Raw genomic sequence first — 27,244 nt, forward strand, 5'->3', positions numbered from 1 at the left:
ATCAGGCTCACCTTTGCAGGCTGGCTCTAGCCCAACTGGCTCTGGGGACCCCTTCCCCAGGTGGTGTTTGGCGGGTCTTGTCCTGGCAGTGGGACCTTGGGCAGCCTCTGTCCCCACTCTCTCTGTGTTTGCCGCTGCTGTGGTTTCTGGCACAACAATAAAGGGGTTGGTGTGTGTGCAAGAGAGCTTCAGGCTGGCACGGGACAGCGAGGAAGCTGGCACCGAGCCCACCCTGAGGCTGTCCAGGTGCTAGGTCCTGGGTCAGACAGGAGGGCCAGACCAGCCATGCAGTTCTAGCACCCAGAGGTGACCCTCACCAGGGAGCAAGGTGGCCGGCAGTGGGGCAGGAGAGGCAGATGCTGGGCTCCGCACACCCACGCGCATGCATGTGAGCGTGTGTGGGCATGGGGCAGCTTCCACCAGACAATGGGAAGTTAGTCTAGACAGACACTGCTGGGGGAATACGCTGACAAATGCTGGATTTTCCATCCACCCATTCGCCCTTATGCTCCGAGGCTGCCTGCAGTTGCTGGGCTCCTGCCCCAGATGGATTTAAGCCTGATCTGTGCAAGGCCAATGCAAATGGGGCCATCACTGCTGACAGTGCTGAGGTGCTCAGCTCCAGACCTGTCCCAGCAAGGTAAAGACTAGGGGACATGGCCAGGACGTGGCAGCTGCTCTCACAGCCAGAGCTCTGCCTAGGCAGTGGTGGGAGACAACACCCTGGCAGCACCCAGGGCTTACAGCCTGCCCAGAGCCACCTGCCACTGTGGCTTTTGAGGCCTCTCTGACCCACCCAGCCTCACGTTCCCTGGTCACCCTGACCCCCTGTGGTCCCACCCCGAGCTGTGAGTGCTGCTTCCTTGTGCTTGCTTCCCCCACACCTTGCGCTTCTCCTCCCCAGTTCGTCCGGACACCCACCCCAGCATCCCGGGTGTGGATGCTCACTGTCCCCCCTTAGCCGCCCTGTTAGGTCACGTATGTCTCCTGTGCTGTTCCAGGGGGACATCGCATGCACGTGTCTCACTGCAGAGGGTGCTGGGGAGGGGAGAGGAGGTCCTGGCCATCAGGGCAGCTGGCTCCCATGGTTTGCAGCTGGGCTGTCTGCACAAGCAGAGCAGGGTCAAGAAGCCGCCTCTGCAAGGAAAATGCGGAAAACCCAAGGGCAGGAGATGTGCAGACTCCCCCCTAGTAGCACACGGAGCTCACAGTGAGGGGAACAGTCCCTCCCTGCCCCGTGCTGCTCCCACCATGTTAGCAGATGGAGGGCACCCGCAGCAGGGAGGATTTTACCTGTGAAAAGACACATCACAGCCCCAAATTGCCCCAAGAACACTTTGCAATAATCATGGTAGAGCTGGGCAGGAAACCATGGCCAGAGCAAGGAGGAGAAACACCCCTGGGTGCTGCCCTGATGGGGCAGAGCCCACTGGCACCCCAAGCCCACAGGGTGCTGGGCTGAAGACCACCCCACACAGCCTTGGTGCTGCAGGAAGCAGGCTCATCTCTTCTTATTCCCCGGATGTTTCTCTGCAGCAGCCGGGCTGCAGCATTGCTGCGGGGCTATTTTTAGCCAACCCTAAGCAGGTGTGAGGAGCTGCTGCCTGAGCACCAAGAGGCCAGCAGGGAGTCCCCACTCCCCAGTCAGCCCCGGGGAAAGCTGTGCTGCGGTGGGTGACATCTCAGCACACAATAATGCCCAAAATGGCGAGGACAGCAGTGGCATCGAGTGCATGGGGAGGACAAGGACCACTGAGGTGGCAAAGACACTGGTCCACATCCAGCACTGGGCTGCAGCAGAGCTCCTGGCCCCCAGCATCACCTTGGCCAGGGACCAGGATGAAACCCGTGGGGCTGGGGAAGGGCGCTGGCCCAGACCCCGTGGGGTGCTGGGATCCCCAGCATGGTGATTCCTTACTGAATGATGTGCCACTCTGGGTTTCCTGTGGCACAAACAGGAAGGAGGCCATTCATCAGCATCCCCAAGCACCTGAGGGAGGGAGGGAGCAGGCAGGGTGTGGGGGCACTGGAGCCCCCCAGGTGCCCTCGCTGGGATGCTGGGGGAGCGGGTGGCCCACAGTCCAGCATGGCAAGGGCCAGACATGCGGGGGCTGCAGCCCTGCATGAGAACCCAGCTGGATGGCTTTTCCTGCCTGGCCCCAGGCAGAGAGGAGCCGCCCCACAGTGCAGAGATTGGAAAGGAAACAGGAAGCTGCTGCTGGATGAGAGATTAGCCCGGAGGCAGTGATGTCAACCAGTACCCCGACGGATGGGAGCCAGAGGGAGCGTGGCATGGGCCCCCTGTCCTGCCCACACACAATTCCGCAGCCCGCTCCAGTGCCCCCAGTGTCAACAGTGCCCTGGCTGGGGGAGGATGTGACCCCATCCCCAGGATCTCATGCTTTGCATCTCCTGAGCTCATGGATAGGTCTTGGGAAGGTCTCACCCCCACGACCCACACCGGGACCCTGAGCCCAGCAGGGAACCCCCCAGCAGCCTGTCTTATCTCATGGACTGGCCTTCAGCAGGGCTCTTGCCTGGAGAGGTCCAGCAGGTTTCCAAGCCCAACAGCCTCAAGCTTCCCCCTCCCTACTCCTCTACCAAGCTCTCCCAGGGGCTCAGCTCTCTGCTGTGCCCTGGCAAACCCTCCAGGATCAGTCTCAGCCCCACATTTCCAGCTGTCCAACATGGCATTTGCCCTCTGGGTACGAGCCCTGAGTGTCCCTCACCCTGTCCTGCTCCCAAGAGATGTTCCCACCATCACTGCACACATCCCCCAGCACAATCCAGTGTGGGTAGGGATGAAGGTAGAGCAAAGGCTGCCCCAGGGTGCAGCAAGTGCTAATGGCGAGGGATGGATGGATGGATGGATGGATGGATAGATAGATGGAAGAATGGAGGGATGGAGGGAAGAATGGATGGATGGATGGATGGGCAGCTGGACACATGGACCTTGAGGGACAGTGTCATCATGGGTGCTGCCCGGAAAGGGGAAGGACCGCACAGGCCAATGTGCTGGAAGGATCCGACCTTCACTTTGATCTTCGCTTCCTCCAACCCTTGCCAACATCTTCACAAAGCCCAATCCCCCAGCCCAAGAGGTGTTTTCCAATCCTGCCCACCTGCCCCCTCCAGGGAGCAGGCAAGACCTTCCTGCTGTGTGAACCCATAGACACAACAGGGGTCTCTGCCTCGGCCCAAGGAGGCTAGCGTCTAAATATAGATTGCATCACTGGGATGGCAGACACCAAAGAGATCAGGCGGAGGCTTTGAAACCTGCACTGTAGAAAGTGGGCCGATAGGAAGCCCTCAGAAAACAACCCAGCCGCAGCACACGCCTCATGGCTGCCAGTGCCCTGCCCGTGCCCAGCACTTTGCTGTGCCCTGCTCCCCTCCTACATGGCCCCATGCCAGCTGTCTGGCGCCAGGATGGTCCCATGGCTGGGGGATGTCCCGGCTCAGGCTGTCCTCCCAGATGGGCTCTGGGAAGGAGCAGTCCCCATTGGGAACTGACTGCTGGGGCTCAGCAGAGGTGCTCGAGCAGGATTTTACCCCCTGCCAGGGGAACTGAGCCCCAGTCTGGCACTTAGGTGACCGTGGAGGGAGAAGGCAGGAGGGGAGAACGTTTTCTGCATCAAACTGGCCTGTCAGCAGCCATCAGGATGTGGGTTGTGGGGCTTAGGCCCTGCTCTTGATCACACCAGGCCACCAGATGGGACTGCAACTTGCCACTCTGGCGATGTCCCAGGGTGCCACTTCCACCCTCGGACAACGTTTCCCTTCCCAGGAGCCCATCTCTGCCCTCCTAGCATGAAGGGAGGAGCACCACTCCCAGCAGCAGGTTATGAGGGGTCTAAAGAGATTCTGCAGGGTGCCAAAGAGTGGTGAGCCAGGACCTGGCCCCATGCAGGATTGTGCTTCACTAGTGCTAATGCCTCCAGCACTTCAGGATGGAAACGATGGTATGCCAGCTGCCACTAGCACTACCGGCACCCTTCTGCCCCTTCAGCCACTCACACCTCAGCAGCCTTCAGCAGACCTTCACACAGACCTCAGCAACCTTCCCATGAGCAGCGGTGCTTATATTTAGCCAAACAACTTCCTCTAAGAGACAAAGGTGGGAGCCCAGCAGGACGGCACAGTTGGTGGTGCAGGGCCAGAGGCTCCCCGCACACCCTGAGGGTCCCTGTGCACTCTATCTCTGCACCCCAACCACAGGGTGGTCCATGGGGCCACCTGTGCTGTCCCCAGCCCCGGGGATGCATCACCCCCCCTGACAGAGCTGCTGGCAGGGAAGGGGGAGGAAAGTGAAAGCCATGCCGGGCTCGTGCTGAGTTCTGCTTCTGCTTTGTAGGAGCAAGCCTGTGATAAGGAAAAGCTGCCTTTCCACACCTAGCTGCATGCACAGAGACTTGTATGGGGTGGCCCTCCCACACCAGGGGCTCCCGCCGCTCCCAGCCCCCCTACAATGGCTTTTGGGTGCATTGTTGGGGCAGGGAAGGACCAGCCTGAGTTGGAGCAAGGGGGTCCCCAGGAAGCTGTACCTTCATAGGGCAGGGAGTGGTTATCAGCCTTGCCACCAGGAGCAGAGAAGGGCTGAAGGGTGTTGTGAGATATCAGCCTCAGACATCCTCTGTGTGCAAGGTTGGGTAACGGCGGAGCCAAACCAACTGCCAGCCTCACTGGGGCTCTTGCGAAAAGTGTCATGTTAAAGCCAGCCAGCTCGACCGGTGGTGAAAGCACAGACTCTTTGCAGGATAGAAACCATCCCAATGTCCCCCTGCCACCCCAGACCCCGCTGCCATCCTGCCCCTCAGCTCACTCCACATCCCCCTCATGATGGGGCACCAGCAGTGGCATGGGGTGCTGCATCCCCAGCATCCTTGCAGCACAGAGGAGGATTTTCTGTTCCCAACATTTCACCCAACCAGCCCCGGTGCCAGCCCTCCCAAGTTCCCTCATCAGAATGAACGTTTTATTCTGTTTTCTCCAATCTGGCAGCACCTTCCCAGCACCTGCACCCTGCCCAGTCCTGGGCCATGGTCGATATAGTGAATAACTCCTCTTGCCTGCAGCCAGAGGCAAAAACAGCAGATAAAGCCAAATGTACCCAAGAACTTCAAAGATCTCTCTTGGCAGCACAGCCTTGGGGTGTGGGTCTCAGGGAAGCCTGGTCCCCCCATGGCAATGCATGTCCGAGGGCTCGTGGTGGGGAGCAGGATCCTTCCTGGGAAGGCAAGAGAAGGAACATGAGGAAGTGAGCAGGGAGGGTGGGGGGCAGCACCCGAAGGAGGGCAGAGCCTGGCCGAGGGGCAGGGCACGGGGCAGCCAGGCCAGGGGCCAAGTGCGGGGCAGGGTCATGCCTGGAAAGGGGCAGGACGGGAGGGTGGGACAGGGATGGGGACTGGAGGGTTGGCCTGGAGGAGGGACCGGCAGTGGGAGGCGTGGGCTGAGTGCTGCGAAGCCTGCCTGTGCCCGCAGCAGTTCCTGCAGGGCTGCTTGCCCGTGCCTGCAGGCTGAGCCCTGTGCACAGCAGGGACGCCTTGGCATCACCCTGGAGCCCAGAGCGGGGTGCCTCGGGATCCCGCAGCGGCACTACCACCGTGCTGCTCCGCCGGAGCCAGCCCTGGGGGGCTGCGGACCACGCTGCGGGGCAAGAGGTGAGGGAGAACCCCGAGGGTGGCAGGGGACGGATGGGACAGGCTTGGGAAGAGGGGGGGAAGGGCCAGGACTGGGGAAGTCCATGCCCACTTGCAGCCCACTGCACCGGCTGGTCTGCATGCATTTGCAGGGACAGGGATGGTGTCCACCTCCCTGTGAAGCGCCACTGCCTGCGGGCACAACTGGACTGCCCCAGAGTGCCACACCACAGTCCAGTGCCTGGCACAGCCCCAGAGCCCAGTGCCCAGGCACGGGGACATCCCGGGAGCCAGCTCCCCTGAGGAGGCTGCCTGCTGGAGCCCCAGGCAGGGCAGGTAGTGGGCAAAGCTGGGTGCAGATCCTTTGGGGTGATATAGGCACAAGAAAGGGGGAAATTGCCCCATTTCAGCACCAGGCTGCAGGGCAGAAGTGGGTACAGCCCTTTAACCCTGTGACAGAGACACCCAGCCCACAACGGTATGGGACATCACCCTCCACAGCCCCCTGCCCAGCCCTTTGTGTAGGTCCTACATCAACAGGCAGCCTTCCAGCTGCAATGTCCCCATGCCCTGCTCCCCATTCCCTGCTCCCCCAGCTTCTTGGCCAGCTCCTGCCATGACTTTCCCTCCTCAATGCACGCCGGGGCGCAGCCGCTCACCCCATGGGGAGCCCCCCGCACGCACACATACAGGATTGGGCACACTCACCACGCACACCCCACACCTACACATGTGAGCAGAGAGCCCTGCTGTTCACGCGTGCTTGCTGATAGCATCTTCCCCCACATGGTCCCAGGAACACCACCACCTCTGCCAGCACACCAGCCTGCCCGCACTTCCCCATGCCACTCATGCAACCCTTGCCTGTGCAGGCAGTGGTGGGGAGCAGGCAGATGCCTGTGCAGGGACACGGGGGCTCGTGCAGCAGGGAGCCTGGCCCAGCTGTCCCTTGGCAGGCTTTCGCAGGAGGGGGCAGGGGATGTGTGGGAGCGTGCAGGCAGCAGGAAGGAAGCCTGCACCGAACAATAGAGGGAAATGGGGGAACTGGAAAAAGACCCAGTGGCAGCACAGTCAGCACAGATGGTTTAGTGCAGACCAGCATGATTCATGGGAAAAAGGCCCTCAGTGCTCCGCAAAGAGCCCACAGCTCTGTCCCAGGGCTGTGCCAGCAAATAATTTGGGGCTGGGGGTCCCCAGAAGAGCAGGATCTGGTGGGTGGGCACTGTGCTGAGCGCAAGCCCCGGGCTGTGCCTTGTCTCGAGCTGCAGGTGCTGGCAGTGGGGCACGTGGGGGCCTGTCCCAGCTGGGGGTGGGTGGAAGTCTGTCCCTCCTCTGCCTGCCCATGAGTCATGCTGACCTCTCCCATGCCCTCAACAGCAGTGAGAGAGAGAGATTATGGTCTGGCCCTTCCGGCCGCAGAGCCTTCCCCAGGCTGGCCTGCACAGAAGCTCATCCCCTGGGAGGGGCCCAGCTGCTCCCCTGTTATCCACCTCGGGCAGCCCCCCCCGCCAGGACACCCCCCAGCTGCGCTGGCTCTTATTCTCCTCCTGCCCAGCCCCGTGCACGGCAGAGCCTGGGATGCCCCAGCACCCAGCATCTGCTCGCCCACCTGCTCCCCCGTGAGCCCCCAGCCACTCAGTTCCTGTGTGGGCTCGGGTCACAGCCTCGCTGACAAAGCAGGGCCAGGATCCAGCAGCTCCGGGGAGGGGCGGAGAAGCTTGGGGCTGAGGAACAACAGGATGCTGGCTTCTTGAGCTGGCAGGTGAGCGGCTCTGGGGAGAGTGGCTCGGAGGGACCTTTGGGAGCATCCTGTGCTCCCACCCATGGGATCCGTGCCCTTCATTGCAGCTGAACCCCTCCTCTCCCTTTCTGCTGCCTCCTCACTCCCTTTCTCTCCTCCTTCCACAGATGATGGGCTGAGCATCCGTCTCAGAGGCACCCTAGGGCCATGAGCTCCCCATGCGGTCCTGATTCCGATATTGCAGACTGGCTGGCCACCATCCACTTGGAGAGGTACCAGGATGTCTTCAAGCAGCACGGGTACCACATGGCCAGAGATGCTGCCTCACTGGATGGCGACCACCTGCAGCAGATCGGCATCACTGCCACCGGGCACCGCAAAAGGATCCTGAACTTGGCGCAGCAGACACGGATGCTCAGTCAGTCCTGGGGGAGACCTGCAGCAGGAGACACACATCTCCGAGCCACTGAGGTCCTGGATGCCTGCCAGGTGGGTGAGGATGCCCTGAAAGCAGAGCCAGGAGGGGCTACTGACGCCTTTGGTACACAGCAGCATGTCACTGTGCCTGTCCAGGCATCACCTCTAGAGAAGGACCCTGCTCCTCCCCTCATGAAGCCGGTTCCCAAGCCAAGGTCAGTTTTTCCTCGCTCAAAGCCGGAGCAGGGCTTGGCACCCACGCCACTGGCACGGACCACGGTGCCAGCACACAGCCTGGGCAGCAACAGGGCACCTGCAGCCTTTGTGGTACTGGAGGGGTTTGTGCCAGGGGAGAGCTCCACGGATTTAGAGAGCCCAGAGCCCAGGCCAGCACTGCCGGCTGGCCCAGGGGCGGCTGTGACCATGGGCATGGGAGCATCCCGGCTGCGAGTGCGGGAGAGGGCTCAGGAGGAGACATGGCTCCCCCCAGCTCTGGATCATGGACAAGCCCTGGAGGCATTGGAGAAATCCTCCCCGTCTATCCCGTCTGTCCCACCACGGCACAGCCACAGGGTCCCAGCAGCTGAGTCCAGCCCTGGGAGCGTGCCAGAGGGTCACCCCACGTCCAACCCTCCCCTGCCTGCTGCAGCCACCCCAGCCAGGAGAGATCCCTCGCTGTGCCCCAGGGCAGCCTCGCAGCCGGGCTCAGGGCAGGGCAGGCTGGAGATGGTGTCCAACGTCATCTATGAAGGACTCGAGTGCCTGTCAGCACCCGCTGAGGACTCAGGAGGGGATGATGGTCCTCAGGGTCAGGCTCTCGCTCAGCCCCTGGCTCTGTCCTCACAGGAACTGACCCAGCCGGATGACAAGCCTGAGTAAGCAGATGCTTTCCTTTGCCCCAGGGAGCGGAGGAGGGGTGCAGAGCAGCCAAAGCTGAGGATCCAGAGAGCCCCTCACCCCCGGGACCCTATCCCCAGCCTGGCCCTGCCTGCCTCCAGGTGCTTACGAAGCCCCCTTTCACCACCCTGTCCACGCCTTCCCCAGGCTCTGCATGGAGTGGTCCCACAGGGCAGCTGGGATCCTTCTGAGCTGACAGGGTGGCCCTGGGCCCCTGGGTGGCTCGTTCTAGTTGGGGGGAGAAGCTGCTGCCCCTCCTCTGCCCCCCCAGGCAGCAGGGCTGGGGCTCCCCGGCATGGTGAGGGCTCTGAGGCTGGCTTATGCTGGGAGCAAGGCTGGAGATGTTAGAGGGGGGTGAGCTGGGTTGGGAAATGCCCGGCAGTCCCAGGACACACAGCTCGGCAGGTCCCAGGGTGGGGACGAGAAGGGAGCAAGTAGGATGCTGGGAGCAGGGAGGGGATGCTGCACATCCCAGGGGACAAAGCCAGACTCAGCCCCAGTCAAGCACAGCCTCCAGCCCATGTAAGCCAGACAGGAAAACAAGGTGGAAAAAGCCTGCAGGCTCCCACCCCATCCTGGCCACAGCCACAGTAACCCCTCTCCTGTTTTCTAGCAGTCCCAGCTGGCCTGGCGGGGGCCTGCCCCCCGTCCCACAGAGACCTGCTGGCAAGCCAGGTGAGATCTCCCAGGGCACCGGTGCACAGCGAGGACCTCCCAGTGTCCCCGAGGAAGGGGGGTGAGGGGGACACCCACGTACCCTGGTCCTGCCCCATGCTCCTGCCTCTCTCAGGGAGCAGGGTGGCCCCGGGCCAAGGCAGGGCCCAGCACCACATGTATTTGGGCTGGCATCTCTATTGTACCAGATGCCCTGGATGTTGGGGCACGCTGTGGTGCGCTCAGTGGGGGGGTCCACCTCCAGGGTTGGCAGTCCTGGCTGGTCACTGCCCTGCGGCAGGCATCACTGACTGCCTTTCCTTCCCATGTCTCTGCCCACAGAGGTCAGCGAGCAGCCCGTGAGCCCCTACAGTGAGACCATCTTCGGGCACATAGCCCCATGCTGGGAGCAGAAGGTGAGAGGAGACTGTGGAGATGGTGGCTGTCCCCTGCCATCACTCTGCATCCCACCAGCTGCTGCAAAGCAGGGAGCTGCAGCTGGTGAGACCGTGGTGCCCGGCAGTGCCTGGCTGAGCATCACTGCTGGGGCAGGGTTCACAGGCTGAGCCCCCTGCGCAGTGGACCAGGCAGGTTGAGGAGGTCTGGGATGGGAGAGGGCAGAGGGGAAAGGAGATGTGACCAATCTCTCCTCCCAGGCTGTTGGCATCCCCTCCCATCAGAGCTACGAGGCAGTGTCTGACCTGGACCTGGAGCAAGAAGCATGCAGGTAGGCATCACCTCCTCTGGCCTGCAGGGGCTGGTCTGGGCTCGGGGTCCAGGGCTTGCATGCCAGAGGGACAGGGAACACCCCTGGTGACAGCCTGAGAGGCGGTGGGTGCTTTTCCCCCACCATAGAGCTGAACAGGAGCATCTGGGATCAGGTCAGCAGTCTCAAGAAGAGACAGTGGGCTCAGAGATGAGAAGGAGCTGTGCTGGTGGGTGGCCCTTGGGGGTACAGTGCTTGCCAACAGATGCTCTGGGTGCACAGCTGGGGCAGTGCCAATGGCACTGGGCACCTGCACACTGGGCAGAGCCTGGATTTGGCTGCTGGGAGCATGGAAACACCATGGGGGACAGGCATTGCTGAGAAATGGGATGGCTCTCAGCTCCAGATGAAGGGATGTGCAACCTCCAAAGGCTCCAGCATCATCAGATCAGCATTTGCTGATCTGTCACACTGTGGTGGACAGTGAGATTGTGAGGGGCACCTTTAAAATGCTTTTGAAATGTACTTTCCATAACTCCTGATAGCATCTCAGAAAGAGGAAGGAAAGCTGCTCTTCCCATTTCAGACAGGGAGGGTTCCTTTTCCTGTGTTGCTTAGAGAGGAGGAGGCGACCTGCAGCTCTGTGTCCTTCGGCTCTGCCCATGGTCTTGCCGGCCCATGCGTCCTCATGCCCCTGCCTTTCTGGCCCCAGTGTTGGTCAGTCCATCCCATCTCCTGCTCTGGGTGCAAGTCACTGCAGTGTGGCCTGATCCAGTGTCACAGTCAGCCAGACTTTGCAGCCAGATGAGAGCCAACACAGGCCATGGGTGGGGAACTGCAAATACTTGGGAACAGGAGTTTTGTAAACAGAAATACTGAAATCTGCCATGGAGCCTCTGAACCAGCAGTTCAGAGCAAGGCTGGGTGCTGGCCCATGGGTCACAGTCTCCATCCAGCAGCTTCCAGGGAGCTGGGATCCAGAGCATCCCAAGGGCATCAGCCAGGCACTTGCAGCCCTGGACCCACCAGGGACTTTGCAGCCTGGTCTTGCTGAGAAGAGACAGGATGCAACCATCAGCAGAGTGTCAGAGTCAGTGGTTCACAGGGTTTTTTTCTTCCAGCCTGAGCACTAAGGTGGTTGGGGGTCTGGGGATTTGAACAAGAGACAGAAAAGCCTTTGAAGACCTTTTGTATTGTGCTCATGGACCCCATCAGCCAGCTGCTCTAATGTTTTCCTCCCCAGACCAGCCCCACCAGTCCAACCGTGATCCCCCTGGAGCAGAGCTATGGGCTCCTGCTCAGCTGCTGAGCCACTGCCAGCCAGCCCTGGCTCCTGCCCCTGCCTCTGTGGGACCTCCCGATCCTCCTCTTCAACCGGTGTTTCTCCAGTTCAGCCAGTTGACTGCTTATCCTGCTGACTGGCACCTGGTCACTGGGGACAACATGAGCATCTCCAGCAGCCCACAAACCCACTCATTGTGGGAAATATTTCCCACTCCCAAACTTCAGAGAGGCCCTTCCGCCCTTTTAGCACAGTATCTTTCTCCTACCTGAGATACCTCCTCTCACGCTGTTCTGGGGGAGTTTCGTCTGGACCGTGCTGCTCTCTGGCTTGGGGTCTGGGCAGTGAGTGTCAGTGTTAGAGATGGGCAGAGCTGCCTCAGCCAGCAATGAGATATCCTCAGCAAAGAGGAAGAGGAATACAAAATTCCCCTTAAAACTGGGAGCTGCATCTCTGAGGGTCTGTCAGAGCCTGGAGCATAGGGTGGGATTCGCCCGCTCTGACACTGGGCACCTTCATCCAAGCTGGTGATGCTCAGCCCCCTGAAATGCTGGTGCACAGGACAGTATCTGCCCTACTTCAGACATCAGTCTCAGCAGGAGAGAGACAGTAGCGCAGCACTGCCTGTGTCACCCCATGGAGCTCAAGGGACTGGGTCAGACAGCGACTCGTCAGGCATCATGGATGGTGGACCAGGATGGTGGACCCTGCCCTGGTTTGCATCAAGACCCGCGATGAGATGATCCTCAGGCAGATACCTACCCAGACAGCTTCTCTCCACACCTCAAGGCATATTCCCTGCAGGAAAAGAAACCCTGTGAATGGCGTGTCCTTGACAGCTTATTCCTTATCTCCCTACCTACCTCCAGGTGTCCACTCGCAGGTTGATTGTCTAGCCCATGACCCCCAGTTGAAGTAACCAGATCCATTCAGCAGCTCTTTGGTCCCCTCACCACCAGCAGATCCCTTTCTTCCGTTATCCATCCTCCATCCTCCATCAGCTCTCCCATGTGAGCACTGACAGGCTGAGACTGCCCCAACTTGGTGCACCTTGGGCATCACCCTCCAGGCTCAGCTGACCTAGAAATACTCTCTCCTTGCCCTGGGGACTCATTTGGCCCTAAGGTTAGTTGTCTTCACTGCCTGACACCAGCTGAAAAGGGAGATGACTTGGCCTTTGCAGACTTGTTGCTTGGAGGCTTCCTCCACCAACCCTGTCCTCAAGGGCAGAGCTGGGAGTTGGCCTGGATCTTGGCATGCTCCTGGGTTGCTGAGAGACCCCACTCCAGCCGGGCCATGGGCTTTGCTTGTCCCTGCCAGATGCTGCTTGTCGTCCAGCTCTTTGTGGTTTCAGTGGCTGTAAATCATTGCTCAGGAAGGGGCTGTCATGGATTTTTCCCCTCTTTCTCTTGCCCTGGCCCATTCAGCGGGTCTGTCTCCCATTCAGCTCTGGCACTCAAGGCTGATATCCACGTATGACGTACAAAGTCCTCCAGCCACCCCACTCCCTGGCCAGTCCCTCCTGAAGAAGCTGGACACCGGGCTGGAACTCCAGCCAGATGAATCACCCTGCTGAGGCTCTGTTATGCTAATTAAATAGCAATTTTCTTTGTGCTCTGAACCTCCAAGCCACCAATGGCCATTTCTTGTCTTTCTTGCAGACACTGGAGCCAAACAGTCCATTGTCCCTCTCCACCCACCTCCTCAGACCCATACACCATCCCACTTCTCTGGAGCCAACCTCTAGCCTGGGTGTCTCCAGCCCAACATGCTTCCAGGCAGACTTCAGGTCTTGCTTTTGTCTCACATGGTTCAGGGACATCTGATGTTCGATGGCCTCATAAGGTGCCTGTCCAGGGTCAAAGTACGGGTCCATGCACTGCCTTGGCTCCTACGATGAGGCAGTGCTCAAAATGAGGTGTTTGGAGAATTTATGATGAGGGGAAGTGTTTGGGGTCATTCTGCTGGTCCAAAAGCATTTATAGCACATGGATTTGTGCTGAAGCTGGTTTTTCATATTCAGTATCCCCCAGTGGGTTTCTGCTCCATAAATTTCTCCTTCTACAACATCCCATGGCAAAGAGTCCCACAGGTCAGCCGCTCCTTTCCCATGTGGTTCTGCACCTTGCTTCTGCTGGCTTTCTCTGATGTCACCCAGCTCCTGTGACTGAAGCAGCGGTGGCCAGGAGGTGCCCTCCTCATGCTGCTCATGGCTTCAGAAACCCGCCTCCATCACTTACCCTTTCCCCACTGGAGATGCCCAGCTTGCTCAGGTGCTCCTCAGACAGAAGCTGTGACAGGGCTTGGACCATTCTCATTGCCTTTCTTGGAGCCTTTTCTTCATCCTGGCAATGGATGCCATGAGCGACCCAGTGGCACGGGTGCTCTCCTGCTGGTGCTGGGGTGTCCCAGCTGCCGTGACTCTCTTCCTGACCATCACCATTGCACATGGGCAGCTCCTCTGTGAGCTCCTGGGACCGTCAGACATTTTCCAGCACATTTCTTTTTTGGGGAAAGAAAAATGTCTGGCTGAGAGGGCTGAGGGGAAGGGGCAGGATTAGCATTTTTTTAATAATTTCCTTTTATTGTTATGGCTGGATACTCTCACCAGGCCTGGCTGGGGGTTTTAGCATGGCTTCCCAAGAAAAGGAGATGGATCCAGGAGCTCTACCAGCCCATCTGTCCATCCCAATCCCTTTGCAAAACATTTCAGCTGGACACAAGAGCAGGCGCGAGGGTGTCATGGCAGAAGGACCTTCCCAGTGCCGTGAACACTGGAGGGGTAGAGGGAGAGGGCAGGCTGAGACCCCTGGTGAGGAGGTAGCTGAGGTGGGTGTAGAGCAGGGAGCAGGACATGGAACTGGGGAGCTGCCTGGCTTCGGTTTGCTGCCTGTAGTGTGAAGAGGGGAATGAAGTGATGCCAGGGGTTTGGAGATGTGTGGTGGCCTGTGCGGTATTACCCAAGGTGGGGAAGCCCATTTTGCCAGCTACCCCCAGCCTTGCCATCATGTAGGACTGGCTGAGCCTCAGGCTTCTGGTGGCCACGGGGCTTATGAGTGCTGAGCCCTTGTCCCACCCTGCTCTTGGAGATGCAAACAGCCATGTCACTGGGTGCCCCGAAGAGCTCAGGATGGGGCCAGGAGCAGTGTGAGACATCCCCAAATGGGTTGGCATTGACCGGGACTCTGCACAGTGAGCAGCTGTGCTGCTGCAGCTGGGCTGCCTCACAACCCCATTTCTCACAGGACAAGCAGCGAGTGCAGCAGTGAGGGAAGGAGCGAGGATGAAGAGACCCGGTCCCGGCTCATCAACCATATCATCCAGAACGACACGGAGGGGTACTCCACTGTGGAGGCACCACAGGCCAAGGGCACCCCATTCAGCCTGCCAGCCCATCTCTACCCAGACGAGGTCCTGGATGACCTCACCATCTCCCCTTATGCCAGCTTCACATCACTCTCTGAGCCCCGACCCACCATGCTCAGCGGCTGGCTGGACAAGCTCTCCCCACAGGGGTACGTGCCCACCCATGGGACAGTCCTCCCTATAGGTAAAGCCTCCTTGGGCAAGGCTGGTGAGGTGGGTACGCTGGTCACCATGCTACTGGGGCAGCCAGACCTCCCCACAGGAGGAGGACCCTCTTGGGTGCCCCAGCTGTGCTGCAAGTGTCTCTGTGCAGCCATCTTTGGGGGAAGGGGGAGTCTGTGAGCAGATGTGGGGTCCTCGGGGGGATTGTCCCCTTCCCAACAGCCCCGTTTTTCTGCCATCCCAACAGGAACTATGTCTTCCAGAGGCGCTACGTCCGTTTCGATGGGAAGAACCTGATGTACTTCAGCAGTGAGAAGGTACAAAGGGGCAGGATGTGGACAGGGTGGGGAGGCTGAAATGTGCTGCTTAAGCAGGGTGCCTTGACACCACGTGAGCTACCATCTCCCCTTTGCCTCCCCTTGTCCTTCTGTAAGGAGCCAGCACTGCTTTAGCATTGCTAGGGTGGAGCAGCCGAGGCCCCTGTGCCTGGGGGGCTCTGAACACAGCCTCACGCCATAGAAAGCCCAGGGTAGCAAGGGTCCCTCTGCCAACAGGGAGCAGGCAAGGGGGGTCCTGCTGGCTCACAAGCCCTGGGGCAGACTGCAAATGGGCGATCTCTGGGTCCCAGCCATGGACCCATCCCTACCTGAACCCTCAGCTCTTGCCCGGCTGCTGGTGTTCCCCGGGCTGTGCTACAAGGCAGCACCCAGCTGAGCACCCTGGGGGATGTGGACAGTGTGCTGCATGGAGGAGCTTTTCTCACTGTGGGCGCTGGCACTGTGGGTTAGGTGTGTGGGATGAGTCAACAACCCTTTCCTGTCCCATGTCCTCTCGTCCTTCTGTGGGGGCTCTGCATGGCCCCGTTAGGCCTGCTGCGGGGTGCTGGTGGCTGCCACGCTACCTGGGATGACAGGCACTGCTGCCGCAGTCCCATGGCACAGCCAGCTGGGCTGGCCCCACATCAGTGGCACCCATGCAGAAACAGGCACCATGCATGGCCGTGGAGCAGCTGCTATTGCAGGAGCTTGCAGGCATCCCTGCCACATCCCCTTACCCCTATGGTTATGGCATCAGTGTGCCTGGCAAGGCAAGTGTTGGGGTGGTGGGGTTATGGAGATGCCCCACAGGAAGGGCAAAGGGGGGTAACCCTGCCTGGGGCTCGTTCCAGGAGCCCTACCCCAAGGGGGTGATCCCGCTGTCTGTGATCGAGATGGCTCGCTCCACCAAGGACAACAAGTTCCAGGTCTTCACCAGCCACCGGATCTTTGTCTTCCGCGCTGAGAATGAGGGTAAGTGAAGACCCAGGGCAGGGCCCACCAGTCCCCAAGGCACCGTCCCTGCCTCCCTCCTCCAGCCAGAGCATCCTGGGGGCAGCTCTCACCCCATCCCCAAAACATCCAGCCATGATGAGCGAGGGGACCTCTCCCCTGCCATGCCTGCTGGGTGCTCTGCTCCATGCCAGGGCTGTTGGGAAGGGCTCAGACCCACTCCCTCTTGCCTGGTCCCCAGCCCAGAGGAATGAGTGGTGCTCTACACTGCAGAAGAAGGTGACAGACCAGCGCCTGGTGGGGTCCCGGCCCCGGCCCACCAACACTGCTCACTGCCAGAAGTCAGGCACCCTGGAGCTGAAGGGCCAGAAGTCCAAGGTGTTCGCAGCCCTGAGCCTTCCTGAGATGTGGCTGTACAAGAGCGAGCAGGTTTGTGGCCAAACCAGACACCCTGCTGTCACAGAGGGCTGTGCCAATGGTGGATGGTGGTGAGAGTGATGGAGAGATGGAGGGAGCTTAGCCCAGGGTCAGTGCCAAAGGGAGAGCAGAGAGGAAAAGGATGGGCAGGAGAAAGGGAATGGTGGAGCGGGAAGCTGGAGATTGTGCACAGGGCAGCCAGCTGTAGTGGGAGCCTGGGCTTGGAGATGCAGGGACTGCCAGGAGCAAACCCCCCTCCCAATCTCCTTGCTATCACCAAATTATCTTCATCTCTGCCCGGCACTTAGGTCTTGATCACACCAAAGCGTCCCAATCCATCACAGGACAGGTGGATCAATGACCACGAAATCACCAGCAAACATACCTGCTGCAACGCAGGCTTGCCCTATGGAAGGCAGCAGGTCTCTGCCAACGCATGGCACCCTGCCCACTGCCCACGGAAATCCCCACCTCCTGCCTGCTGAATTTTCTCAGCACCCCTGTTTTTGTTCTGGTCACCTCATTTCCAGTTTTCCTGGTGTGCACTAAACAGCATCAAACCTCTGTGGGTTTTGCTCAAGTTGGTACTTGCTTTATGACTGTGCCTGACTCAATGTGGACTCAAATCTCCAAAACAGAGGGATTTGAATGGCTGGGTTTTGGGGGCTGAGGGCAGAACTTGCCTTTCCTTTTAAGGTATAACATATTTGCTGAATGTTTTATGTCAGCCCACATGGCATGGCTGAGAGGTGTGGCAGGGTACCAGGTCTGACCTGACCGGCCAAAGCAGAGCAGTGATTGGAGTGGGGGTACCAGGTGCAGCTCCCTGGCTCCAGCCCCAGCATCATGGGCATGTCCGGGGTGGTGTGTCCACCATGGCCATGGTACTGCAGAGCCAACACCGGTGTCACTCTGAATTGCAGTTCTTTAAAATGGGCATTGGCATCTGCTTGATTGAGATGCGCGGCTCCACCATCCGCGAAGCCAAGAACCGCAGCTTCGAGCTCATCACCCCCTTCAAAATATTCAGGTATCCCAGGTGTCCAGGTGGGACAAGGTGGCGGGAGCAGCTGGGTTCTGGACCCAGGTGCTGGTTGCTCCAGGCCCCTGAGTTTTGGCTGTGCTGGTGCTTACAGCTTCGTGGCGGAGTCAGAGCGGGAGAAGCGGGAGTGGATGGAGGCCCTGCAGGAGGCCATAGCTGAGATGCTGTATGACTATGAGGTGGCAGAGAAGATCTGGTCCAACAAAGCCAACAAATACTGTGCAGACTGCTGGGCTCAGAGTCCTGACTGGGCATCCATCAACCTGTGCGTGGTCATCTGCAAGCAGTGTGCAGGCCAGTACATCTCCGTGGGGGGCACATGGGGGTCCCAGCAGGTGTGGGCTGAGCCTGCCTGGGCAGGCAGGGTGCTGGCTGGGGTATGGATGCGACTTGGGTGCTGGTTCTCCTGGCAGGATCAAGGGGTGCTCACTTTCCTGCTCCCTGCAGGGCAACATCGCAGCCTGGGCTCTAATATTTCCAAGGTGCAAAGTCTGAAGCTTGACACCAGTGTTTGGTCCAACGAAATCGTACAGGTAGAGGCACTCAGGGCAGGATGCTGGGACTGGCACGGCATGCTCAGAGGCCAGGCTACTTCCCCGGGCAGGGCGGCAGGCCCATGGTCTCCCCTGGGATGCAGGGACACCAGGCATGCTGCTCCTCCCAGCTGGCCCTGGTGCTCGCCATGACCATGGGACTCTCCTGCAGCTCTTCATTGTGCTGGGAAATGACCGAGCCAACCGGTTTTGGGCCGCTCGCCTCCCTGCCGCAGAGGCCCTCTACCCGGATGCCAGTGCCGAGCAGAGACGGGACTTCATCTCCCGCAAGTATCGAGAGGGTCGGTACCGCCTGCCCCATCCCCACTACGCCACTCAGGAGGACGTGCTCCAGGTAGGGGCCACCTCAGGGTGCAGGCATGATACCAGGGTGCTGAGAACCACCCCAGAGCTCTGAGTCTGGGATGCCAACACCTCCTGCTTGGCTGTGTGCGCCTGCACCCCTGTGCCAGGCAGCTCAGGTGGGAGGTTGTGTCCCACTTTGCCTGCCTTCAGACACCCCTGGCAGCAGGCTGGGGGTCTCCATGAGCCAGGATGTGGTCCCTAAAGGCTCCTGTCTCATCCCAGGCACTGTGTGCTGCAGTGGCAGGACCAGCCCTGCTCAAGACCATCCTACAGTTCTTCTCGTCCTCAGAGGCTGGGCTGGCGGCTGACCCCACTGGCTGCGAGGTGGCCCCTGGGGCTGACCTTTGGTGGGGACTGGAGAGCAAAAGGCCCAAGAACCACTCAGGTAACAAGGACCCTCGAGCCCCATCTGGCTGTGATGGGGGGGCTTCATCCTTGCCACTGTCCCTGCCCCCCACAGCACGGCCCAAGGCTGGGGACAGCCAGGGCATCAGGCACTGTGGCTCTCTGGGGGACCCGCCTGCCCCACTGCACTCCTCTTTTGAGATGGGGCAAGGCAGTGGGTTCCTCTGGAGCCCCTTTTCATGGAAACCCATGCCTGGCACACCCCCTTGCCTACACCTGCATGAATGGGGTCTCCCTGCCCCCCCAGTACCCATGCTTTGGTGGGTACCTGCTCCCATCCTGCTCTCACCACCATTCCCCGCAGAGAGCTCCCGTGCACAGAAACCAGGTCCAGAGGGTGTCTACAATGAGATCACACAGCCAGTGATGCAGAGCGGATACCTGTACCGGGCCACAGCGTCCCCCAAGCTCCCGGGCACCAAGAAGAGCAAAGAGGGTAAGCGTGGGGAGCACAGGAGGGCAGCCAGTGGGGGCACCTACCCCAGTGCCGCTGACCCCCAGTCCTGCAGACTTCCAGCGCATGTGGTGCTCCCTGGAAAGAGCCCTGCTCTTCTTTGAGACGGAGAAATGCACCGAGCCCCTGGGCCACATCGAGAGCGGGGACCTCATCTCCCTGGGCGTGAACAGAGCCCAGGCGCTTGCCAGCCCCAGCCTCACCGAAAGGTACCCTCAGCCATGCCCCCCACTGCATGCCCAGAGAGCCTGTGGGAATGAAGAGGGCAAGGACAGGCATTGCTCCCTGCTTGGTGCAAAGGTCTGCTCTGGCTCTGGGTGCATGTTTGGAGTGGGGGGCTGCCCTGATGGGCTGGTTCATCCTCTGCAGGTTTCGCTTCACCATCGAGCTCTTCCTCACTGGGGAAAAAGTGCAGCAGCTGGGAACTGATGGGCCCGAGATGCTGCAAGCCTGGGCCAGCGCCATCGGCAAGGTGAGCCAGCCCCAGCCCCGGCACCCCATGCCGCTGGTGGGTCCCTGGACTCTGTCTCCACTTCCCTGTTGTAATTTCTCTCAGCTCCCCACTCTCTTCATCTTCTGTGGCAAGCACTCTCCTTCCCTTTGCAGAGGCTCCCATCTTCCCCAAAGACCTGCCCCCATCCTTGCGGGGGTCTGCGCTCGGGGGCTGAGCCCTGTCTTTACTCGGCTCATCTCTTGCTCCATCCCACAGTGGTTCACACCTGTGAGCTGTCACTGCCTGCTGGGCTACGAGTTCCAGCGCGTAGGCCAGCTACGCTACAAGTGCATGCTCAACCCTGAGCGGTGGCAGCAGGCCTTCTTCATCCTGCAGAAAGCCCACCTCTTCATCTGCCCCACCGAGGATGACGGGACTGAGGACAGCATCAACCTCCGGCGGCTGCAGGAGCTCAGTGAGTGCCGTGCTGCAGCCCGGGACAGGCACCATGTGGTGAGTGGCAATGCATGGCTCTGATCCCTCTACTTCTCACCCCAATGCAGGTCTGGTTCCCCCCACGGAGACCCCAGAGAAGAAGGAGCTGCTGATCCTGGTGGAGATGGGGAGGTGAGGCCTGGCCGTGGGAATGATGGGGAATGAGCCAAGCAACCTCAGCCTGGGGCAAAGTCACTCCTGCAGGGTTTGATGCTGATCCCAAACCCGCGGTGGGGATGATACTGGGAGAGCAGGGCTGGGGCCAAGTGGCTTACTGAGGTCACTCCAGCCCGTGGTCTCTTGCCGGGGTAGGATGTCCCTTGGCTCAGCCTGGCTGTGCCTTTTTCCCTGTCCCAGAGCCAGGCTGTGCGTACGGGCAGGAGACCATAACCCGCCCCACCCCCCACCCCCCTGCGGCAATCTTCATTCCCTCTTCTCTGCCCTTGTCGTTTTCAGGACATTCTACCTCCAGGGCTTGTCGCGGGCAGACTCGGCAGCGTGGTATGCCGACATCCAGGCATCGGCAGGGGGCCGGGGTAACGCACTGCGGGACCAGCAGCTGAGCCGGGGGGACATCCCCATCATCGTGGACAGCTGCATCGCCTTCATCACGCAGTACGGTGAGCCCAGCGTGGCAGTAGCACAGCTGGAGCATCCTCTGGCACACACAGGGCAGCCAAAGGTTCCAGGCAAAAGGCACCGCTCTCAGGGCACCAGCCCCACTGGGGACTCTCTGGGCAGGACTGGGCCCCCATAACCCTATGTCCCTGCCCCAGGGCTGCGGCACGAGGGGATTTACCGCAAGAATGGAGCCAAGTCCCGGATCAAGGTACTGATGGAAGAGTTTCGGCGGGACGCCCGCAACGTCAAGCTGCGCATCAACGACAACTTCATCGAGGACGTCACTGATGTGCTGAAGAGGTTCTTCCGTGAGCTCGAGGACCCCGTCTTCACCCTGGAGCTGCACCCACAGTGGAAAGAGGCTGCAGGTACCTCCTTCACCCAACCCCTGCTCCCACGCTGAGCTGCCTGCCAGGGACCTCTGGGGCTGGTGTCCCTCAGGACGGGGTCCTGGTACCAGCCCTGGTGCCATGTCAGCTCTGTGCCTACCAGACTCAGCAATGCTCCACAACTCATTTTCCTCCCTCCAGAAATCTCCTCGAAGCCCCAGCGCCTGGAGAGGTACAAGGAGCTTATTCACCGCCTGCCTCGCCTCAACCACAAGACCCTGGCTGCACTGATTGGGCACCTCTACCGGTCAGTGGGCCACCTCCCTGCCAGGTCCCCTGGTCCAGCTGGGGTCCCCAAGGCCAGCCAGCAATGTGGGGTCTCCCCGCTGCCCCGGGTATGCTGGGTGCCGTCTCTGTGAGCCAGGAAGAGCCCAGTGCCCATGCCCTGCCCCACCAGCCCCACAGCTGGTGCTGGGGTGTGCTGGAGCACGCTGCTCTGGGACACCTCAAACGTTCCCAAAGTCATCCTGCAGCAAGGGGGAGTGACAGGAGGTTTGGGAGTAGGGGACACCCCCCTGTAGGACGTAAACTTCACCCAGTGCCCAAAAAGAGGGAAAAAAACAAATTCCCATCCCCAGCTCAGAGTATGAGGTGAGGCTGTTGTCTGGTTCAATGGCCAGATGTAAATCCTGGAAACAGGAACTGCTCAGCTTGAAGTTCCCACTGCTGGGGAGCTGGGGAGCAGGGGAGAAACAGGCTGTTTTTCGGGAGAGTTTGTGTGAGGCAGAGGAGGTGGCTGGGGCTGAAACCCCATCCAGAGTGGGACCAGCCCCTCACCTCTGTCCTCCTTGTCCCAGGGTGCAGAAATGTTCAGACCTCAACCAGATGAGCACCAAGAACCTGTCACTGCTCTTCGCACCCAGCCTCTTCCAGACCGATGGCAAAGGGGAGCACGAGGTCAAAGTGATGGAAGACCTCATTGACAACTATGTCAGCATCTTCAATGTAAGCTCCTTGCCAGGGGCATTGCCAGCCCCCTCCATGCTGGCTTTGCCCGTCTCCCATTGTATCCCCCCATACTGCCCAGCTCTACCTCCCCCTGCATCCCTCCATCCTGGCCATGTGTCCTCAAGCCGTATCCCATTCCACATGGACTCCATGTGTCTCCCCTGTCACCCTATCCGCTCTTCCTCTGGCAGATTGACGAGGACCAGGTATCCCAGATGGATCTGGAGAACAGTCTGATCACCACCTGGAAGGACACCCAGGTACTAGGGGTGTGCTTGCTGGCCCCCATCATGTCAGGAACCCCTGGGCTGGTGGGACTGCCTGGAGGATGGGGGCACTCCCAGCTGCCCACCCTGGGTCCCCGCTGTCCCACACCAGATATTTGGGAAGGACCTTCCCCTACTTGTCTCCCCTTTTCCCATCACCTTGAGGCTCCTGCCCAGGGAAGAAGCAACCCCTGCTCCCTGGGACACCATCGCCATCCCCCTGGGGAGAGGGGATGTGCACAGCACCCGTGCCAGCACAGCACCAGTGCCACCCATTCTTCCCCCAGCTCTCACAGGCAGGGGACCTCATCATCGAGGTTTACCTGGAGCAGAAGCTGCCCGACTGCTGCGTCACCCTGAAGGTGAGTCCCAAAGGAGGGCCGTGCCGGAGGAAGGGAGGAGGGATGCAGGCTCCTGGCGCAGCCTGGGGCAGCCTGGCACCTATCCTGCCACCACCCACTGCAGCTCCCCGTGTGTCTGGCCCCAGGTGTCCCCCACCATGTCGGCGGAGGAGCTCACCAACCAGGTGCTGGAGATGCGCAACGTGGCGGCCAGCCTGGACATCTGGCTGACCTTCGAGGCCCTGGAGAACGGGGAGCTGGGTGAGCATGGTGGGGATGGCACAGGGGATGCTCTCGGCATGGCCGGGCTGGTCAGGAGGAGGTGTGGGGTACAGCGGGGGCAGCTTGCTGCCGGTGGCACGGGGGGCGGGGACTGGCACAGGGAATGGGACACAGTGGTGAGAGTGTCCCTGCCTCCCCAGAGCGGCCCCTGCACCCCAAGGAGAAGGTGCTGGAGCAAGCTTTGCAGTGGTGCAAGCTCCCGGAGCCCAGCGCCGCGTACCTGCTGGTGAGGAAGGTCCCCATTGGCGAGGGCAGCTGTCTCTTCACAGGTAAGGCAATCACAAAGGGTCCCAGAGGGGGAAAGCTCTGCCTCAGCTTCCCCTTGCCCTGGCCACCGCCCTGCAGCTAGCGGGGGCACATCCCTGAGACCCACAGTGGGATCCCCCTGCAATACCCCAGCCACCCTCACAAGTTCCCAGCCCCCCTGAACCCCATCTCCCCCCACTGGGCAGGCGTCAAGCGTGAGAACCCCAAGTGCGGGCTGCTAAAATGCCGCGAGGAGCCCCCCAAGCTGCTGGGGAACAAGTTTCAGGAGCGCTACTTCGTCATCCGGGACCGGAGGCTGCTGCTGCTCAAGGAGAAGAGGGTACCCAGGGGATGCTGCGGGGATGGACCTGCGCCGTGAGGGCGGGAGGAGAGGCAGGGAGGGGGAGCCTGGGGACAGCAGTGGCACAGTGGTGGCTGTCTTCCTGGCAGTTAGGCTGGGACCAAGCTGGGCTGACCCGACGGATCTCCTTCCCCAGAGTGCCAAGCCGGAGCGCGAGTGGCCCCTGGACGCAGCCAAGGTTTACATGGGCATTAGGAAGAAGCTGAAGCCACCAGCCCGGTAAGTGGGACCTTCCCTGGCCGTGGCCCTGGGCCATGCATCCCTCAGTCCCTGCCCCCAGCACCCAGCACACAAACCCAGCTGCTGGGAGCATGCCAAGCCCCACCAGGACCCAAAGCCGTGACAAGCCTGGGCTTGTGGGGCGAGCTCAGCCCCCCGCCCCGCTGCCCATGGACCCTGGGCTGTGTCGGAGCTTGGCAGTGCTGCCCCACAGCCTGTCTCTTCCTTTCGCCAGGTGGGGTTTCACACTGACCCTGGACAAGCAGCAGCTGTGAGTATCTGCCCCTGCCATCCTGGGGCTGGGGGGATGTTGAGATCTGTCCCCAGTTTTAGTGGGAGTGGGACAGCCAGGGGCAGTGCTACAGGGCCCTGGGGGTCAGGGCAGAGCTGGTGCCTGGCTGGGGCACTCCAGGGACAGAGTGGTGGGGCCACATGCTCCCTGGCACGAGGTGGGGGCCAGGCTCCAGGGGCAATCTATCTCCACACCACACACCCTTCCTACCTCCCCTTCCACACCAGCACCCCTGGGAGATGCGTCTTCCAAGCACCCAGCACCAGGCTCCAGAGGGACTGCCCACCCTGCCCAGGTGTGCGTTGTCACCTGCATGCTTGTGCTGCCTGCCAGCCTTCACCCAACACTGCTCTGTGTCCCCACGCACCCAACACCAGGTGCTCCTGCACCCTGCGCCCCACCCTGAGCTGGGCTCCCTGCCTGGCCTCCCTGGCACCACTGGGTGCCCAGGCACACCCGTGCATCCTGCTCATCCTGTCCCCATTTCCCTGACACTGCCGATGCTGGGGCAGCAGCTGCGCGTGTTGCCTGCCCTGGATGTAGGGCTGAGATGTTCTTCCAAGGGCAGCAAGGACAGCTGAGCCGAGGTGCCTCATGGGTGCCGAACGAGCTCTCGCCTTGCCCTGAAGCAGCGATTTGGGCATGCAGAGAGTTTCAGAGGTGCAGCCCCACTGGGTGTAGTGGTGCCTGACAGCCTCGGGCTCTCAGGCAAAGGTGACAAGGGGACATGGGCCCCGCTGGGCCTGCTCCCTGGCAGCTTCTCAGCTGACTCTTCTGCAGGTACCTGGTGTGCTCGGGGCAGGCTGAGCTGTGGGACTGGACCACCAGCATCCTCAAGGCTCAGGTGGGTGCAAGCTGGCCATGCCACCCAGCTGGGCTGGGCTGGGACAGGAGGGAGCTGGCAGGGCAGACCGGCATGACCCTGCTCCCTGCCCTGTCCTTGTGCACAGCACGATGACCTGCGCCCCGTAATCATGCGCCGACGCTCCTCCTCTGACCTCGCCAAGCAGAAGTTCGGCACCATGCCGCTGGTGCCCCTGCATGGGGACAGCACCGATGCCACCATGCTCTCCGCCAACCAGACCCTGGTAAAGCCCCCGCAGCTACCCCTGCCCACAGATGCTCCTGCACCCACCCAGGTCCATGCACCCATCCTGAGACCATGCACCCACCCCAGGGCCCCGGAGGCAGGTGCACGCCGCCTGGCACCAATGGATGCTTTGGGTGTGTGTCCCTGTGCTCGGCGGCGTGTGCATGCTGTGTGCTGTGCTCATGTCCGTGGCAGCTCTCCGTGTGTGCAGGGCCCTGTGAGGGCACGTGGGGTCCTGCGGCCCACTGCCCGTCCTCTGCCTGCCGAGGCATCCGTGACCCTGCTCCGCGCTATCATGTGCTTACCTCTGCCCATCTCCTCTGTTTCTAGCGCCGCCTGCACACGCGGAGGACTTTGTCCATGTTCTTTGTAAGTACCCGCACACGTGGAGCACGTCTGTTGCTGGCTTTGCACCATGCCTCCTGGCTATGGCAGCAAGGGCTCGCCTGCAGCATCCCACCTGCACTCGGAGGCATGCCCGGGCCATCCTGCCCACGCTGTGTGGCAGAGGAGGGGGTGCCCATTGCTCTGTGTGTCCCGTAACCAGGTATGGGGGGCCCTGCGTGGTCCCGGTGTGTGCAGGCAAGACCACAACAGTCCAGCCCAGCTCCCAGAGCCTCTCCCGTTGGGTCTGCATTGCCCAGAGAGGATCAACATAAGAAATGCGAGGAAATAGGTTTGGGTCCTCCTCGCCATCAGGTTATTGCTGCGGGGGCCACCTGGCTGGACCTCGCCTCGCCTGGCTTTGTGCTCTGCATGGGTGCCCATCTGCCCTCCCCGCCCCAGACCACCTCTGCCAAGGGATGCTGGGCTGGTGCCACAGCCTGGTGGCATGGACCATGCCTCAGCAGGAACCAAAACGCTCACCCTCCATCGGCGATGGGGAAAGAAAGGGCAACAGTGCCTGAGCCAAGAGACCTTATGGAGGGTGGGTCACCTGTGGGCACCAGCCCCACGGCAAGGCAGGGCAAGGCTCCCTGGGCAGTGCCTGAGTGCAGGGAGGGCAAGGTGAGGGGGACAGAGGGGTACGGCTGAGCGGTGCGGACAGTCCCTCTCACCCCAACCCCCCCGCCCTCCCCCAGCCCATGAAGATGCACCAGGACTCCCTGGAGGAGCAGCAGGAGAAGGATGCGGACGCCGATCCTGTCTACGAGGAGGTGGGCAACTTCCCCGAGCTGGCTGCGCTGGAGCTGGGGCGGGGCCTGCTGGCAGACCTGTCAGCCGTGCCCCCCGTGGACAGGTCCAAGAAGCCGGCCCCGTTCCCCGAGCAGCACCCGACCACGGCGCTGCGCTCCTCGCTGCCCGCCAGTCCGGCTCAGAGGATGGTGGGTCCCTCCGTCACCAAAGCCCTGTCCCTTGAAAGGGGCTTGAACACGGAGAGTGACAAAGCTCCAGCCCCGGGGCTCAGACCCACCAAAACAGCCTCTCTGGAGAGGAACGTGGAGCCTTCCCTGGCGCTGGCCAGGGACTGGGAGCAGGCAGCCACGCCGGGGAGCAGGCCCAGCGCAGAGACCTCCCTGGAGATCCCCAGGAAGAGGAACATGCAGCTTCCTTCGCCCATTAACGACAAACTCATCCAGGAGCTCAGCAGCGTCATCCTCAGGAAGAACGAGGGCCAGCCACCGGGGCCAGGCCAGCCGGTGACATGACGTGTCGTGCCGAAGGGGCAGCCACCGACCTGGGGGTCAAGTCACGCCCGGCGGCAGCGATGATGGATACGCCACGCTCCCACACTATGGAGCCCGCACCCTCCTCCTCCTCCTGAGCCTGGAGCCGGGCTGGGAGTGGGGAGCGGTGGGGACCAGGGGACTAGTGGGGACCGGGATGCTCAGGGGCGGTACCCTCTCTTGGGAGGGCTGGGGATGCTGCCACACATGCTCTCGCTCGTGGGTGGCGTGTCTGCCATCAGCCC

At 61.0% G+C, this 27,244-nt stretch overlaps 1 protein-coding gene across 1 annotated transcript; it reads left to right on the forward strand.

The window, feature by feature from the left end:
• The first annotated feature begins 5,500 nt into the window (after positions 1 to 5,500).
• Positions 5,501 to 27,092, forward strand: ARAP3 (ArfGAP with RhoGAP domain, ankyrin repeat and PH domain 3). The gene is made up of 34 exons (XM_072872314.1): positions 5,501 to 5,660; positions 7,548 to 8,672; positions 9,308 to 9,369; positions 9,691 to 9,764; positions 10,005 to 10,075; positions 14,582 to 14,851; positions 15,112 to 15,181; positions 16,033 to 16,153; positions 16,374 to 16,561; positions 17,473 to 17,579; positions 17,686 to 17,885; positions 18,039 to 18,124; positions 18,297 to 18,479; positions 18,713 to 18,875; positions 19,200 to 19,331; positions 19,405 to 19,558; positions 19,719 to 19,821; positions 20,059 to 20,257; positions 20,346 to 20,409; positions 20,734 to 20,897; positions 21,054 to 21,266; positions 21,429 to 21,534; positions 22,085 to 22,232; positions 22,427 to 22,495; positions 22,789 to 22,863; positions 22,989 to 23,103; positions 23,265 to 23,393; positions 23,577 to 23,710; positions 23,868 to 23,950; positions 24,186 to 24,221; positions 25,023 to 25,086; positions 25,193 to 25,330; positions 25,663 to 25,701; positions 26,415 to 27,092. The coding sequence occupies exons 2-34, from the start codon at positions 7,588 to 7,590 to the stop codon at positions 26,979 to 26,981; spliced, it is 5,412 nt and encodes a 1,803-aa protein (XP_072728415.1). The 5' UTR covers positions 5,501 to 5,660; positions 7,548 to 7,587; the 3' UTR covers positions 26,982 to 27,092.
• The last annotated feature ends 152 nt before the right edge of the window (positions 27,093 to 27,244 follow it).

This window comes from Ciconia boyciana, chromosome 9, assembly GCF_034638445.1.
Source record: "Ciconia boyciana chromosome 9, ASM3463844v1, whole genome shotgun sequence".
NCBI classification, from domain to species: Eukaryota; Metazoa; Chordata; class Aves; order Ciconiiformes; family Ciconiidae; genus Ciconia; species Ciconia boyciana.

Bases quoted from the DNA above. Each gene is read 5' to 3' on its own strand.
- ARAP3 (XM_072872314.1), top strand. From the start codon at position 7,588: ATGAGCTCCCCATGCGGTCCTGATTCCGATATTGCAGACTGGCTGGCC. The intron at 19,559-19,718 runs GTACCCTCAGCC...CATCCTCTGCAG, and splicing joins AGCCCCAGCCTCACCGAAAG to GTTTCGCTTCACCATCGAGC. The intron at 20,258-20,345 runs GTGAGTGCCGTG...ACCCCAATGCAG, and splicing joins CCGGCGGCTGCAGGAGCTCA to GTCTGGTTCCCCCCACGGAG.